General features: G+C 47.5%; 1 protein-coding gene across 1 annotated transcript; it reads left to right on the top strand.

Annotated features, from left to right (window-relative positions):
- Positions 1-12,001: 12,001 nt before the first annotated feature.
- LOC120685192 (scarecrow-like protein 33) lies at positions 12,002-14,020 on the top strand. The gene is made up of 2 exons (XM_039967010.1): positions 12,002-13,642; positions 13,952-14,020. The coding sequence occupies exons 1-2, from the start codon at positions 12,002-12,004 to the stop codon at positions 14,018-14,020; spliced, it is 1,710 nt and encodes a 569-aa protein (XP_039822944.1).
- The last annotated feature ends 3,022 nt before the right edge of the window (positions 14,021-17,042 follow it).

Here is a 17,042-nt window from a genome sequence, read left to right on the forward strand (position 1 = left end):
GGAAGGATCAACAGTGTCCATGTGTAGCAACTCTCCAGGGTGAGAAGTCATCACCTGATTAACAGGCGGATGAGAAGCGGCAATCATTTTCCCGTGGCGACACGGATGGCAAACAAGGTTCTTCTCAAACTTCAATTTGGGCAATCCTCGGATCAGGCCAAGTGAGCTCAGTCTCGACAACAAATCGAAGCTCAAATGTCCTAGTCTCCTATGCCACCTCCACAAATCAGAAGAAGAACCAGCCATCAAGCAATGAGAAGGGCCAAAAGGAGTTCCAGAGAAGTCAACCAAGAAAACTCGATCGCGAGGTGTAATCCGGCAAACCAAATCTCCCCTGGAATCCAAAACACGCGAACAGCCCTCCTTGAAGCGAACCTCAAACCCCTCATCAAGAAGTTGCGAAATAGAGAGCAAATTAAAACCAAGATTCGAAACCAAAGCAACTTCTCTCAGGGTAAAGCGATCAGAAACTCGAACAGCGCCAAGTCCACGTAGCTTTCCTCTTCCATTATCCCCGAACACAATGTACTCCTTTGAGCGCATCGGGGTGAGGCTGGAGAACCATTTGTCATTTCCGGTCATGTGGCGCGAACAACCGGAGTCCATGATCCACCTGTTCTCCAAGCCTCCGACCTGCACATCAGTAGTGAGACAAAGGGTGAGCAAATGTCTCAACACTGGGGTTAGCAAAGTGAGAAGCAAACCAGTGTCGAGCCATTTGCTCTACAGAAGGGTTAGCAAAACCAGACATAGCGTATCCCCCGTCCCGTCTACCGCGTGACTGACGAACACCACCGCGAGGAAAGCGTGGAGTCTCAAAACCTCCTCCAAAGCCTCGGTCTCGTGGTCCATAGCCGTACTAAAAACGACCAGGAGCACGGCCGGCAAAGCGACCACCTGCTGGAGCACGGTAACCACCACCGTCTCCCTGACCTCCACCTACACGGCGCGCCCTAGCATCTCGCCTATCACCACGCCGAGAAGGATCAGGCACCCGAGCAGAGTACATGTCCACGTTCAGTCTCTCCTGCTCTCTCCTCACAACCCGCTTCCTCCTGAAGCAAAACTCCTCCAGGTGACCTTCCCTGTCACAGAACTCGCAGTGGTACCTCACCTCACGCTTGGGAGGAGGAGGCCTAGCCTGCGGACGGGGAGGAGCAGCCCTCTTCTTCTGGGCAACCTGGGCTGTGGCAGCAGGGAGCGTGTCGAGGGAGTTCCTCAGCTCATTGGGCTTTGGAACCCAAACCTGCTTCTGCGGAGGTGCTTTCGGTGGTTCTTTAAGCACACCATCCGCGGGGTCAACAAGCGAAGGCTGCGTGCTCGTGCTAGCAGTGTTTCCAGCAGCCTTGCCAATCTTACCATACAACCTGTCAAAGTCTGACTTCGTGTATGTGTAACTGACCCCAAACCCATCACCACGCTTGAACTGCTTAATCATCATGCCCAACTGCGGCTCACTGCTAGAGACCCAACTCAGAATCGCCCTAAGATAGGTATTCTCATTCTCTAAGTTGGCTTTCTCTACCGCAAGACTATCCACATCAGCAATCAAACCAGGGCAAACAGAGCAGTCAATAGGTGGGCTAGACTCTACGACCTTAGTCTTTCCAAAAGACTTGATCAAAGCGTTCTTCTCCTCTAGCTCCAACCTAAGCGTGGGACAAAGCTTACAAGCGCCAAGCAAAACAGGCCTAGATCTAAGCTCCTCTAGTTCACAAACAACAGTAGCAAACTTGGACTACAAAGAAGCTAGATCAGACTTGAAAATAGGACACTCCTCGCATTCAAGCACATCACTAACAATGGGAGCGTCCTTGACAAGTTCAAGCTCATGCTTGGCCTTGGCTAGCTCGTGAGACACGTCAGAAAGCGAAGTCTTAGCAACATCTAGGTTCGCGACGTTCTCATCATGCTTGGCACGGAGAGCAACAAGATCATTCATGTGAGATATGCAGCCAGCACACTCATCCTCACTAGATTTCTCCCTAGCACAAGCCAGCTCAGCCCTAAGCTTTCTACGCTCTCTAGCTGCTTCCTTAAGCAGCCTCTTCTGGTTGTCGAGAGCGGCATACAACTCCCTAACCTCTGTATCAAGCAGGTCAATCGTGGAGTTTACCTCTGAATCGCTCTCGGATCCAGGAGAAGAGCCGGAGTGCGTCGGTGTAGCGTGTCCACCTGAAGATGCACGAGCACCATCAGCTTCGCCTGCCATGGTGCAGAAGCTCTTCCGCCGACCGGCCGCCAAGCAAAGGCCGATGAAGCCGGTGGCTTCCTTGTCCCGCTTCTTCTTCTTCTTGTCGTCGTCGTCGGAGGTCGGTGAAGAAGAGTGGTCGGTGTCGGAGCTCTTGTCGAGGTCGCTGAGCTGCGCCAGGAAGGTCTTCTCCCGCTTCTTGGCCTTGTACTGGAAGCGCTTCTTGAGCGACTCTTTGTCGAAGCGTCCTCCCCGGTCACGACTGCGGTGCTTGTGGCGTCGACGCTCCTTGTTGGAGCCTCCCTCGTCGCGGTCACGGTGGCGGTAGTAGTCGAAGGAGTTGTTCTGGCCACCGCCGGACTTCTTGGGGCAATCGGCGATGAAGTGGTTCAGATCGCCGCAGTTGTAGCACCCGGGGTTCTTCTTCCTCTGCCTGTTGTGGTAGACGCGCTGGAACTTGCTGATGAGGAGGCACAAGTCGTCGTCGCCCAGCGTCTCCAGCTGCTCATCTGAAACAGAAGGCAAAGAGGCAAGAGAAAAGCCAAGAGCAGAGTTAGCATTAGAGCTCGATCCACCCGGGCCAGTCACAAGAGCAACGCTCTTGGAAGGAGGGGCACCATTGAGCTTGGCTCGTGTCTGGTTATCCACCTCCGTGGCCTTGAGCTTGCTAAAAAGCTCGTTCATCGTCAGAGTCTCATAGCCAGTAGACTCAATGATGGTGTTCACCTTGAGATCCCACACAGAGCGATCAAGTGCGTAAAGCAACTTGAGGGCCTTCTCGTGCTCTGTGTACTCAAGGGCACCAGCAGATCTGTTCGCATTGACCTTGTTCACAATCGACTGAAAACGACTGAACATCAGGTCAATGCTCTCACCCGGCTCCTGTGTGAAGTTCTCGTACTCACGCCGGTGAGTCTCGAACAGTCTGGCCTTCACCTGAGGTGTACCCTCGTGGTAGTTCTCAAGGCACGTCCAAATTTTGTGGGCTTCCTGAAAACCCTGGACGCGTGAGAACTCCGCACGAGAAACGCCAGCGAACAAGGCATTGACTGCCTTGGCGTTAGCCTCGTGCTGGGTCGCCTGAAGAGGCGTGGTCCGAACAGCCAGCACCTCGTAAAGCTGGTTCTTGGTAATTTCCCAGACCTCGGCTCCCATGCTCTGCAGGAAGGCTCTCATGCAAACCTTCCAGTAGGCATAATCCTCGCTGGAAAACACCGGGATCTTACCAAGACTCGCCATGGTCGCCGAGTGGTTTTCGAACCGGTTAAGGTATTGAAAACCTCAACCGAGCTCTGATACCAATTGTGGGACCGAAGCCGGCGACCAGAGGGGGGGTGAATGGGAGCCGATCAAAATTTCTTCGAAATTCGAATCGTCGGCGTATATCCCAAAATTGCCCAAACCCTCAAGCGTTCTGACCAAAGTATGGAGTAGCTATTGAAAAGCTAACCCAACGCAAAAGGCCTAGAATGAGCGAGCGAAACCACGAAGTAAATCGGAAGCGAATTGAAAAATCTGCAGCACTGATCTGCCTGGACCGGTCTGACCGGTGCGCTATACCGGTCTGACCGGTGCGCTGGACCGGTCTGACCGGTCGTGCCTACCGGTCTGACCGGTAGCACCCAGAAAACCCCCGAGAAGTTGGATTCAAACGTTGAATCTCGAGCAAACGACCACGGAAATCGATGAAACTTGGGGGACTGCTTCGCCCCTACCCCGTGAACATATCCTCAAAAGATCTCGTCCTAAAGATCAACGAATCGTGAGAATTATGGGGGAGATCAAAAGGGATTGGGGTTTTCTCAAGAACTCAAGAACAGCAATTCGGGAGCACTCGCGATTCCAGGGGATTTAGCACTTGGCTAGAGAGATCAGAATCGTCACAAAGAGTCCAGCAAACCACGAACCAAAGAACTTGTCTCCTCCAAACACTAAACACACCAAAAGAGGAGAATTCAAGTCCAAAGCGAGAAAGAGGAGGGGGAGGACGAGAACTCAGTACACAAGAGTGAACTCATCAGGTTCAAAAGCCCAGAGGGCACAAGGAGGATAGGGCCTCCTTTCCCAATCAAATCCCTTACAAAGTTTCAACAATCCATGGACAAAATCAACTCAAACGAGAAGAACAGGGGGAGGAGAACACAGGGGTGGCAGCCTGGAGAAACAGAGAGTCCACGAACAGATTACAAAAGCCGCCATCAACCTAACACAAGTGAAGGGGTATTTATACCCGCGGGACCGGTCAGACCGGTGCGCTGGACTGGTCAGACCGGTTGGTTAGACCGGTCAGACCGGTGCCAGGGACCGGTCAGACCGGTTGGCCTGCAGCACCCCCTGTACAACGATCTCATCCGACGGCCGAGGTTCTTTCTTCGAAACGAAGTCTTCTCCGCGATGCCGCCGTCTTGATGAAGATCCAGTCCGCAGTTTTGGAGGGTCCGCGAAACCCGGGTAGGTGGCTGGTTTTGAGAAAACCGCCAAAACCTCACGCGCGGGAAGATTCCCGCCTCCACGCCGTGGCCCTAGACGCCGTTCCCGCCTCGGCCTTCTGACGGCCCTAGACGCCGCCCGACGCCCGTCACCTCCTCGCCCGCAGCGAGGCCCTAGACGCCGTCGACGCCCGTCGCCTCCGTCAGTCCCGAGACCGACGCCCGTGCCTCCACGACTTGGCGTCTTCAACCACCGTCTGCCTCCTTGGTTTTGTGGCGCAAACCAAGAAACCCGCCTTCCATCGCCGCTTGCGCCCTCGATCCAGGAGTGGACGCCACAGCTGCCGCCCGGTCCAAGCTCCGGTCCCGGCTGCCCTTCACCGCCGTCCACCGCACGGTCCATCGGCCACAGCACCTCCACGGCAGCTCCCCGTCGACACTCGACGCCCGTGTACCTGCAATCTAAAGACCAAACGCACGATCACACCGCACGGTTGACAATTCACTCATCACAAGCAGGATAGAGTACTCAACATTCCTCACCATTGAAATCAAGAATTGTAGAGGTAGTAAAAGATACAGTCCAGAAGCAACACCACAAGAACTTTTTGATCGGCCAGTATGGCCAATGGCTTCTACAAGGGTGGATGGGGCTTGTCCTCTTTGCCCACTCGACATGGGTTGCTGAATACACCTCTTCTTGATGACGCTTCAGTTCTTCTGTTACTGAGTATGATATATCATGGTGTTCAACAGCTCCCTGTGAAGTAGATCTATACATGGATGCCCATGAGTATATAGGTTGATCCAACTATTAACTCACTTTCAGGCCTACGCCTATCAACATTGATGATTGCGTGCTGTTGTAGTATCTTTTATTCAGGTATTATGGGCTTATAGCTAATAAATGTCAATGCCATTAACCTAGTATTTGTGACTGTGTTTCCTCCACTGGCCAATTGGTATCTTTGGTATTGCTTTGATTAGTACTTGGAGAAAGCAAGGAGCAAGGAACGGAGCTCGATAATAAGGCTGGAGTTCAGCAGCAGGCTCGCCTCGCCAGATGGGACACCTTGTATGCGGTGGCGGCAGCGGGCTGCATGCGGGATGACAGGCCACTTCTGTCAGGCGAGGATGGCGACAAGTCCATACCTAGGACAGATGCTTTAGGGGTTGTTTGGTTCCAGAGACTTTTTTTAAGTCCCTGGAATTTTTTAGTATTTAGAAGTATTAAATAAATATTAATTATAAAACTAACTGCAGAATTCTGGGGCTAAACTGCGAGACGAATCTAATGAGGTATCTTAATCTATGATTAGCGAATGGTTACTGTAGCATCGCTGTAGTAAATTATGAATTAATTAGGCTCATTAGATTCGTCTCGCGAAAAAGCACTCAGCTGTCAAAAAACATTTATAAACATATTTTATTTAATACTATAAAATAGTCAGATTCCTTTTGATGTGATGGGGACTTCTGAAAAAAGTCCTGGAGCCAAACAAGGCCTTAGGCACTCGTCACCATGATCAGTTGCACGCGGCAACGCAATTGTCCGTGAGCGTAGGGAGAGGAGCTTGACGTGTTCTGTCACACCCGGTTTACGAGGGAAAACGAAATGCATCTCGTATATATGTTGTATGCTACGATCAAGTTCCATACACACGAAAAACAAATAAAGTGAAATACCATTACAATACCATACGAAAGAGAGTATATAAGAACATTATTATATGACCGGCAGTCTTAATCTTAAGAAAATAAATTGCGTCTCAGAGTAATAGTGGAATCTTGTTCTTCACAGGCAGTCGACTGTGAGACATACACCTAGAAATCTTCAAAGTCTTCAGGATACTCCGAGCAATTGTTATCTTGGTCTGAACAGCATTTATATAAGGGTGAGTACAATTATGGTTGGTACTCAACAAGTGGTAGGGAAACAACTATATTACATGCAAGGCTAAGACAAGGGTAAGGCTGACATGGTTTGACTGTGATGAGCAATTTTAATTGGGCAAGTTTTATTAGCAAGCTTTAACTAAGTGTAAGTTTATACCATTAACCCAAGAGTAGAGTAACAAAAGTATCATCATAAGTAACCCATTGATTTAGATCATCTTCAAGTTTAATTATCATGTGAGGGTCCAAGCCGCTCATAACCGTGAGCACAGCTGATAGTTTTACACTCTGTAGAGGTTATATACTTTACCCACAATTCGTGTTCCCCTATGTCGCCCGGGTTTGAAAAGCCCTTAAGCACTTCCTTTGGTGAATAGCGAGAGGTTCACTACGAGGCCTTTACAAAGATTCCCTAACTCATGACAATCCGCTAAGGTTTCAAGCCAAAGCGGTCATAACCCTCCCTAATGGTCAGCTCCTTAGCAAAGGCTGCTACCCCAAGAGGACCGAGCTATACCCCGTCGATGCATCCCATCTTGCTCTTTCGGTAAGATTGTCACAAGCTAGAGTTTCTAATTAATTAGCCAAGACCAGAGCCATGTAGTATTGTGGTTGCACTGTTTTCCTGGGTGGTTCTCCATGTTCCAATTAAAGCATATGATCTTGCTTAACAACATTAACCAAAAAACATGAAATAACATATGTAGCATTTGTCAATATCTCTAACCATGATCCAAATATAAGCAACTAGCATAGCTACCCAATATAAATGAAATACCCAAAGTTTGATCAAGGATGGATAAAGTAAACTAGGCATATTCTTAATTAGGTTCCCATCATATTATAGACTCATGCATGCAATAAAATAAATGTGAATAATTTGTGAATTATTTGGGACAAAGTATGGTCAAGGGCCACTTGCCTTCCTCAAATTGTTGCTGCTGCAGCTGCGCGTCTTCAAATCCTTGCTCGGGCTGCTGCTCGAACTGCGTATCGTCTACCACACACGTACATACAAGAAAACAAATACAATAAATAAGAAACAGTACACCAATCAATATAAATAGTATAAAACGACACTACATAACTGTTGTACGCGTTGCAAGGATCGCGTGAGTGCAAGAATCTCTTAAAACGGAGTTAAAACGAGAAAGTTATGGCCAAAACAAAGTTTTAGGGGCTTATCTGCAAAGAATTTAAGGGAACAGGGTAAAAGAAACTAGGGTCTAAAATGTAAATAAATATAATTTATAGGGGCTAGCACGTGAAACTCATGGCCAAAACAAAGTGCAGGGGTTAAAACGTAAAGAACAGGGCTATTTTGTAATTACTTTTGAATGGCGATTGACTGCGAGTTGATTTAAAGGAAGCCGAGGGTGTCTTTTACAAAAACACCTAGGTTGACCGGTATGGGCTGGGTTGACCCGAGCCCGAACAGGTCTGTGCCGTTGGATTTCGATCCAACAGCGTCCAGCGCGATGCGACGGCGCGGGGCGACGGCGGGCGGCGGTGAGCGACAGCGTGCTCGCCGGAGTTGGCCAAATTGGCCATCCGGGTAGGGTTTTGGCTCGGGATTGGATCGGAGAGCAAGAGCGTGATGCCAAGAATGCATCTAGGGGCTCGGTGGGGCGAAGCGGAGGCCGAGCAGGACGCACGGCGGCGATGGGCGGCGCGGCCGTCGGAGCTCGCTCCGACGAGACAACTGCGCGCAAAACGAAGGGGAAAGGGGGGGGGAGCGGGCCGGCGCGGTCCTCACCACGACGCGGAGCTTCGGGGCGGCGATTTTGACAAGGAACGACAGCGGGATGGCGGGACAGCGGCGCTTCGAGCTTCAACAATGGTGGCGGCACGGCTAGGGTTTGGCGAGGCGAAAAAGCGGCGGCACGAGTCGAAAGGAGGTCAAGGGGGCGTGCGGCAGAGCTATATATGAGGCGGCCAGGGTGCCTTGGCGTGCGGGCCCGAGGCAAGATGCAGCGGTGCGACCCAGGGCGAGCTCGGGCTCGAACCCGCGTCCGGCTCCGCAGGGAAGACAGGGCTGACGGGTGGGCCCCGTCTATAGGCGAGAGGGAGAGGAGGGGCGCGCTAACGGCTGAGAACGGAAGCTGGGCCGTGAGCGCGAGCTGGGCTGGAGAAAAAGGAGGTCGGGCCGTGTGGAAAAGGAAGAAAAGAAAGAAAAGAGAGGGGGATTGGGCTGGGTTGAAGTAAGAGTGTGAGAAAGGTTTTGCTTTTTTTTGAAATAGCAACAAACAAATTCAATTCGAATTTAAATTCAGGGAATTCAAACTCAAGTTGAACATCCAGCAATAAAATAGTGCAATGGAAGCTTGAATGCTCAAAACCTATTTAACCTTATATTTCTTTTTATGGCTAAATAAATTATTCAAATTCTTGACAAATGCTCTAAGAACAAGGTAAATTGAAATGAACCTTATCGAACCTATAAATAAATCAATTAAATTTATTTAGGTTCCTAAATTGAAAATTAGGGTGTTACATGTTCGGCCGCGACGGCACAATCGTCCTCCACCCCGCGGCGCTGCAGTGCCTATATTTGTGCTCGCCGAGCTCCGCTCGCTCCGCCCACCGCCGGCGATGTGTCGGTGGTGGGTGCACACTATGTGCTCGCTGCTTTGATTGCAAAGAAGCACTGCCCCAACTTTGATTAGTTTGATAGGACATATAGTGCACGGCTAACACCATGTTGTGCATGTCACATTATATTCTTACAAATCTGAATTTTCCTGAATAAATTTTGTTGTGATAGCACTTTATCCTCCATGTTGGTTTCACTTGATTTTGTCTTCGCCCAGGCTCTGACTTTGTTACCTGGAGAATCATCGCAGATCGAATATGCCTTGCATATCGCATGGACTATCAGGTTTTGTATAACTCAAGTATAACATCGTGCAGTTTCCACGATGCTGAAAATATTAGACTTCCAGAAATAAAACTAAAACACCCAACCATTGCTCTGATTCTTTGCTTATTAAGAACAAGATAACTTATTAAACTCTAGGAAATAAGAGAAAAACACCCGGCCATTATTCCGACGATTTGCTTAGTAAGAACAGGATAATTAATTATTACTTAGACAGTCTCTCCACCGTCATGTTAGTCTCATGGTAGTAATAAGGTGTAGTAATTACACCTCAAAGTCAGAAATTACCATTTAGTACACGCTACACGGCTAGAAAAACTAGCACTAGTACAGGTCGTATAGCGCGCGCGGTTAGTACCAGTTGCAGCAATCGGTACCGCTTGGCCAGTACTAGATGGAGGACCATTTAGTACCGGTTTGCAGCAATCGGTACTAAACGCGCCACCTAGGAAAAACGACCGGGAGGCCTGCACATGCATATCATTACCATCTCAACTGTGCATCACATGTGATTTGATGGGAGATGTTTTTCCTTTGAAGTTACCCATGGAGGACCATTTAGTACCAGTGGTGTCATTGACCAATACTAAATGGGCACGCTATTTTAGTGTTGGATCATAACATCAACCGGTACTGAATAAGTGTATTTAGTACCGGGTCAGTACTTATGGATGGGCAAAATTCCTGAAACCCGAACCCTGAACCCGAAAAACCCGAACTATAATTCGGGTTCCAACCCACGGTACCCAAAATTCCAAAATTATTATGTGTAGTTCGAGTTTCAACCTACGGTACCCGAACTACCCGAATAGCAGCCCAACTCAAATATTTTAAATTAGCCCAGCCCAGCCCACCAAACTTTCCCCCAACCCTAGCTGCCCACCCCCGGCACCCAGCCCCCCTCCACTGCCCGCCCCCGACACCCCACCCCACCCCCCCTCTCGCAGCCGCCAGGCTCCACCGCACCAGCCCCCCAGACGCCACACTCCACGCCGCTCCCCACCCCATGCTGCTCGCGCTCGCTCATGGCGGCCGCCACCGGCTGGCCACCGCGGCACCGTCCCCCAAAATCGCTACTCCACCGGCCACCGCGGCTCCCATGCGCCGCCAGCCCGCCACCATCTCTCCGTCTTGCTCTCTCTCTCTATCTCTCTCTCTCAAATCCTCTCCATCTCTCTGTCGGAGCAGGGGGCCGAGCTCGAGTCTGCACCGCCGGATCCGCTTCCTCCACGCCCCCAGGCCCCAGCTTCCGCTCCCGGCTCCCGGAGTCCTGCTGGCGGCGGCGGCGGGTGAGGCATCGAGCCTTCGGCAGCGGCGTGCAGGCAGGGAAGGACGACATCGAGCTCAAGCGGCGCCGTGCTGCACAGTGTGGTTCGGGTTGTTCGGGTAAACCCGAACCCGAAATGTCAGGTTTTGTTTATTTTGAGCACAAATCGGGTTTAAGTTTTCAAAACCCGAAATTTAGAAAACCCGAAAAACCCGACCCGAAATATTCGGGTAGCCCGAACGCCCAGGCCTATCAGTACTAAATGGCCTTAGAGGGCTCCAAATTTAGAACCGGTAGTAAATGGCATGGAGGGAGGAGGGTTCATTTAGTACTGTTTCAAATGTGACCAATATTAACGCTCACGGATGAATGCCTAGTTTTCTAGTAGTGGTAGTAGCATTTCAAAAATTAACATTATCAGATGCATAATCAACTGGTGCATTTGTTTCAGAAATCTTAGCTTGAATTGATTCACTTTTGTTTCACATATGCAAAATATTTATATAAGCACCTATCTGAACTCAGCTATGTCCCTATATATTTATTCCCTCATCACTACTATTTTTATCTAGGGAAATATATCTGGTGGAAACCACAACCTTCGGAAAAACCCGTGTAAACAACGGCAAAAAAAGTCATCTAAATTCACCAAAAAATTCACACATATAGATGATATGATGATACACAATTTTGTAAAATATCTTGTCCAAACTCGACTTCGTTTGTGAGATATTAAAAAAACAAATTTCAAGCCAGAAAGCTATCCAAATGATTTGTTAGAAATTTGTTATTTTTATATCTCACAAAGGAAGTTGAATTTGGACAAAATATTTTATAAAGTTGTGTATCATCATATCATCTATATGTGTGATTTTTTGGGTGAATTTATACGACTTTTTTGCCGTAGTTTGCACGGGTTTTCACGAAGATTGCGGTTTCCACTAGATATATTCTCTTTATCTAGATGTACTTTGCACCCCACAACTATGGTATTTCTTATTGCGTTGTCATTTACAATAGGTCGGAGAATTGGGTGCTTGTTTCGATGATATTTTTTCAATGTATTATATTGATTTGTTCTGTGCGGTAGCTAACTTTCACTACATTTAGCCAAGAAGCATTGGAAATATAGCTAGCCATGGTCTCCACATTCCAAGCGGCATTGGGGTTACAGCTTGCCATTGTCTTTTGCATTTTGGATCATAGTTTGCTGGAATCATTAACAAAACGTTTGTCTGTTCTTCTCATTATGATATATTTAACCGAAAGATACGGCGCTACCCGTTACCAATTATCATTATTGTGGCCAACACAGCGGGGAATTCTTCACAAAGAGTCTCATGGAGCAGTCACAACCATCCCCACCATTCTTCCTTGACCTTCCCCAGAAGTCGAATGGCAGGAGTGAGGGCTGCCATCATGTCCCTAATGACATGATGCTCCCTTACATCTCTCGTGTGCTCTTGGAGGATGACATTGATGATAATAAGCTCAATGATCACCCTGCTCTACTCCAGGTGTTGCAGCCCTTTGCTCAAATACTCTCCTCCTCCTCCACCTCCTCCTATGGCGCCAACACCTGTAACACGGATGGTGCCAAAGATTTGTTGCAACATGGTGGGGATGATGAAAGCACGCTCAACCGCAACTCAGCCTTATCCAAGGGTAAAGATGCAGTACTTGCGTTCTTGAAAGGCATGGAAGAGGCAAACATGCTCTTGCCCAAAGACAACAAGTTTATAGGGGATGTGCAGGTGAATCCGATGGTCTGGGAAAGTAGCAATCATACTGGGGACAAGAAGAGGTATGACAGGGATAACCATATGGAGGAACAAATAAGGACCAGCAAAGCAGCAAAGATGATCAAGGATCCAGAGGAGAATTATGCCAATGAGATGCTTGATGAAATGATGATGCATGCCTACGAGACATGCATCAGGGGCATGGAGGAGCTACGTGTCTCCATGGACAACAAGGTGGATAAGGAAAACAGGAAGAAATGTAACAAGGCGGTGAAGGACAATGTGGTCGACATACGCACATTGCTGATCTCTTGTGCGCAGGCAGTGGCAACAGACAACCATTTGGGGGTGTGTGAGCTGCTGAAGAAAATCAAGAAACATGCATCGACAACTGGGGATGCCACACAACGGGTAGCTCAGTGTTTCACCAAGGGGCTAGAGGCACGGCTAGTGGGCACAGGTAGCCAGCTTTGGAAGTTGCTCATGGCAGAGCGTCCCTCCATCGTGGAGTTCCTCAAGGCCTATAGACTTTACTTCGCAGCCTGCTGCTTCAACAAGGTGTCGCTTAGTTTTTCGACGATGACCATCTTTCACGCCATGGTGGGTAAGAGGAAGCTACACATTGTGGATTACGGTACGCATTTTGGCTTCCAATGGGCAGGCTTGCTCCGCTTGCTGGCGAGTAGAGAAGGTGTCCTGCCAGAGGTGAGGATCACCGCCATAGGCCCTTCCAAGCTCAAGTCCTGTCCAGCAGAGCAGATTGAGGAACTAGGGTGCCGGCTCAGCAAATGTGCCCATGAGTTTGGCTTGGCTTCTTTCAAGTTCCACACAATTATGAAAAAGTGGGAGGATGTTCGCATCGAAGACTTGAACACCGACACAGATGAGGTACTTGTCGTGAATGACCTCTTCAGTTTCCACACCTTGATGGACGAGAGTGTATTCTATGACGGACAAAACCCTAGGGATACTGTGCTCAATAACATCAAGAAGATGAGGCCAGATGTGTTCGTCCAGAGCATTTTGAATTGTTCATGTGATTCTTCATTCCTGACACGCTTTCGAGAGGTGATGTCCTATTACATGACAATATTTGACATACTAGAAGCAACAATGCCAAGGGAGAGCAAATCTCGAGTGGTGCTGGAGCAGTTCGTGCTTGGTCGTCCTGCATTTAACATCATTGCCTGTGAGGGCCCGGACTTGGTGGAACGTCCAGAGAAGTATCGGCAATGGCAGGTGAGAAACCAACGAGCAGGGTTAAGGCAGCTACCATTGAAATTAAGAATTGTAGAGGTAACAAAAGATATAGTCCGGAAGCATCACCACAAGGACTTTTTGATCTGTCAGGATGGCCAATGGCTTCTACAAGGGTGGATGGGGCGTGTCCTTTTTGCACACTCAACATGGGTAGCCGAAGACACCTCTTCTCAATGACACTTTAGTTTTTATGATGCTTAAAGATATATAGCATGGTGTTCAGCAGCTCCCTGTGTTGATGATTGTGCGTTGTTGTAGTATTTGTATTATGGTATTATGTGTTTATAGATAATAAGAGTCAGTGCCATTAACCTAGTATTTGTGACTCCACCAGTGGCCAATTGGTACTTCGATTAGTAGAGTAAAATGCATCGCCGGTCCTCGAACTTGACTTGTAGTGTCATCTAGGTTCCCAAATTTCCAAAATGCACATTCAGCTCCCAAACCACAAACTTACTAATTGTGCCGCCTACCTGTGAGGCACGCATGTCCGACATCCAATGCCATCGTCCCTGCTCGTCTGATTCTATGTACTGGCCGGTGTGTTGCTGGTGGGTGCACACTATGTGCTTGCCGCTTTGCCTGCAAGGAAGCAATGCTCAGGAAGCCTACCCCAACTTTGATTACTTTGATAATACATATACAGCACAGTTAACACCATGTTGTGCATGCTACATTCTTACAAATCTTAATTTTGTCGAATAAATTTTGTTTCGACTGCACTTCATTCTCAATGTTGGTTTGATTTGATTTTGTCTTCACCCTCTGACATGGTTACCCTGGACAATCATCACAGATCAAATATGCCTTGCAAGTCGCATTGATGATCGGGTTTTGTGTAACTCAATTATGACATCATGTAGTTTCGACGATGCTGAAAATATTAGAAGCCTGGAAATAAGAAAGGAGTGGCTCTTTTCTTGTACCCAGAGCCAAGGAAAGGCATGAAAAAGTGGGAATGAATCGTGGACCCATTTGTCACCACTTCTCCAGCATTCACCAAATTTTCTAGCTGTCCGTTGTTGCACTTGGGGAGCCACAGGTTGTTCTTTAGTTTTGTCTGGTGTGGTGGTAGCAGGTTCTGCACAAAAGTTCTGTATGGAGCAGCAGTGATTTGTCTCTAATATGAAGAAAACTGTTTCTTAGGTGGGGCTATGTGTTCCATGTCCTAAAAGGCATATCTCATACGCTAGGGAATGTGCTTTGGCTTCTACCTTGTCCCGAGTGCACCCTAGAGAAATTTTTTTAAGCAAGTATTGGCATAAGGACCTTTCTGGCTCGGCGCTGCACTATGTTCCGCTTCAACAAATGAGAGTTTTTTTGGTGGAACCGGTGAACCCACCAATTGTTCTGATGCTTTGCTTAAACATAGAAAAACTGGAGAAAAATCAAGACTTCCAAGCTCGCACGCCTCTTGGCTTGGAAAAACAAGTGAAAGATGCTATGTAACCCACTGTCATTTGGTAAAGCTGATTTTCTTCTTCATCAACTTAGTACCTGACGACTGTTTTTTTTAAGGAGGCCGACGTTTTGTAACCTTGCCCAGCCTAACTTAGAATGAAATACCTCATTTCTTTTTTTAGATAAAGGATGAACACCATCCGGCCTCTATATTCAGGGACGTACACAGCCAATTATTACAAAGTTTTAATACAAGAATCAAAGAGCAAAACCAGTCTCAAACAAGAGAAAATGAAACAAAAGCAAACGGTAATTGTGCTTCCACCCTCCTTGCACTTGTTCTAGAGCGACCATCTCAATCTTCGTGCTCAGCGAGGAGAGTGTGTTCCTGGCTTGCTCGTTACGCTATAGCTGCGCCCAGAAACGCAACCAATACGTTCCCCTGAAAATAGCCTGCATAATCGAATTAAAATTCGTTCTGTTGAAAACAATGTCATTCCGACTACGCCAGATAGCCCAGCAAACAGCAGCAACCCCTACCCAAATCAATTGTCTAATCTTAATATACTGATTAGAGAGCCGGGAACTAAACATCTGGCTAATCGATCTAGGCGGTGTTAAACCGGTAGCCAAAAAGATAACCCTCCAAACCATCCTCGCATAATGGCAGTCCAAGAAGAGATGATTGATAGTCTCATTACTATTACATCCACAATATTTTTGACTTCCTGTCCAATTTTTCTTAGCGAGGTTATCTTTAGTTAAGATTATGCCTCTTTGCAGATACCAAAGGAAAATCTTGATTTTTAGAGGGATCTTTAGTTTCCAGATAAACTTATGTCTAAAAGGTGGTTGTCTATCGATAAGATGCAAATACCAAGATCGAACCGTGTATAATCCAGATTTGGTTAAGGTCCATCTAAAGGTATTTGATCCATCCACTAGATTTACCGGATCCTGCCATTCGACAAGTTTATTATCCACCACTGCCCTCCTGAAAGAAATATTCAGGGGTTGTGTAGCCATAACTTTTGCCACAATAGCGTGAGGATCACGTACAATATTATACAGGGATGGATATCTAACTCTGAATGGCAAAGTGCCTACCCAAATATCATCCCAGAAACGAGTGTTGCTCCCATCTTTGATATCAAAGGAGCCGCTAGCCAAAACCTCATCTTTAATCATCATAAGACCCCTCCAAAAATGTGAGTCATAAGGTTTGGCCTTGACCTGGGTCAGAGATTTGGATTTTAGATATTTATTCGTTAGTAACTCCTGCTACATCCCATTGGTATTAAGCAGGTTCAATAGCCATTTAGCCAAAAGGCATTTATTTTGTAAATGAAGATCTAAAATCCCTAGCCCCCCTTGGTCATTTGGGCGACACAGGATGTCCCACTTGGCAAGTCGATACTTATGCTTTTCTGAGAATCCTTGCCAAAAAAATCTTGATCTAAAATGGTCAAGATTCTTAAGCACCTCTTTGGGGATCTCAAAAAATGACATCATAAACATAGGTAAGCTACTAAGAACCGAATTTAGGAGAACAAGACGACCTCCATACGAAAGGTATTTAGCTTTCCAGCAAGAGAGCTTCTTCTCAAAGCGTTCTTCTATTTTGTGCCACTCAGAATTGAGGAGTTTTCTATTGTGTATAGGGATCCCCAAGTAAGAAAATGGGTATTCCCCTGCGTTACGTCCAAAAAGATCGATATAAGATTCCTCCATCTCTTTTGCTGCACCATAGCAAAATACACTTTTATGGAAATTGATCTTGAGCCCGGATACATGCTCAAAAGCAGAAAGTAGCAACTTCATATTCTTTGCTTTTTCCAAGTCATGATCAAGGAAGATAATGGTGTCATCTGCATATTGGAGAATAGAGAGACCATTATCAACCAGGTGTGGGATGACTCCTCTTATTTGATCATCTGCCTTTGCTCTCTTAATAAGGAGAGCTAGCATATCAGCAACG

The sequence above is a fragment of the Panicum virgatum genome, chromosome 8N (genome assembly GCF_016808335.1).
Source record: "Panicum virgatum strain AP13 chromosome 8N, P.virgatum_v5, whole genome shotgun sequence".
Lineage (NCBI taxonomy): Eukaryota > Viridiplantae > Streptophyta > Magnoliopsida > Poales > Poaceae > Panicum > Panicum virgatum.

Bases quoted from the DNA above. Each gene is read 5' to 3' on its own strand.
- LOC120685192 (XM_039967010.1), top strand. From the start codon at position 12,002: ATGGAGCAGTCACAACCATCCCCACCATTCTTCCTTGACCTTCCCCAG. The intron at 13,643-13,951 runs GTGAGAAACCAA...ATGTGTTTATAG, and splicing joins AGAAGTATCGGCAATGGCAG to ATAATAAGAGTCAGTGCCAT.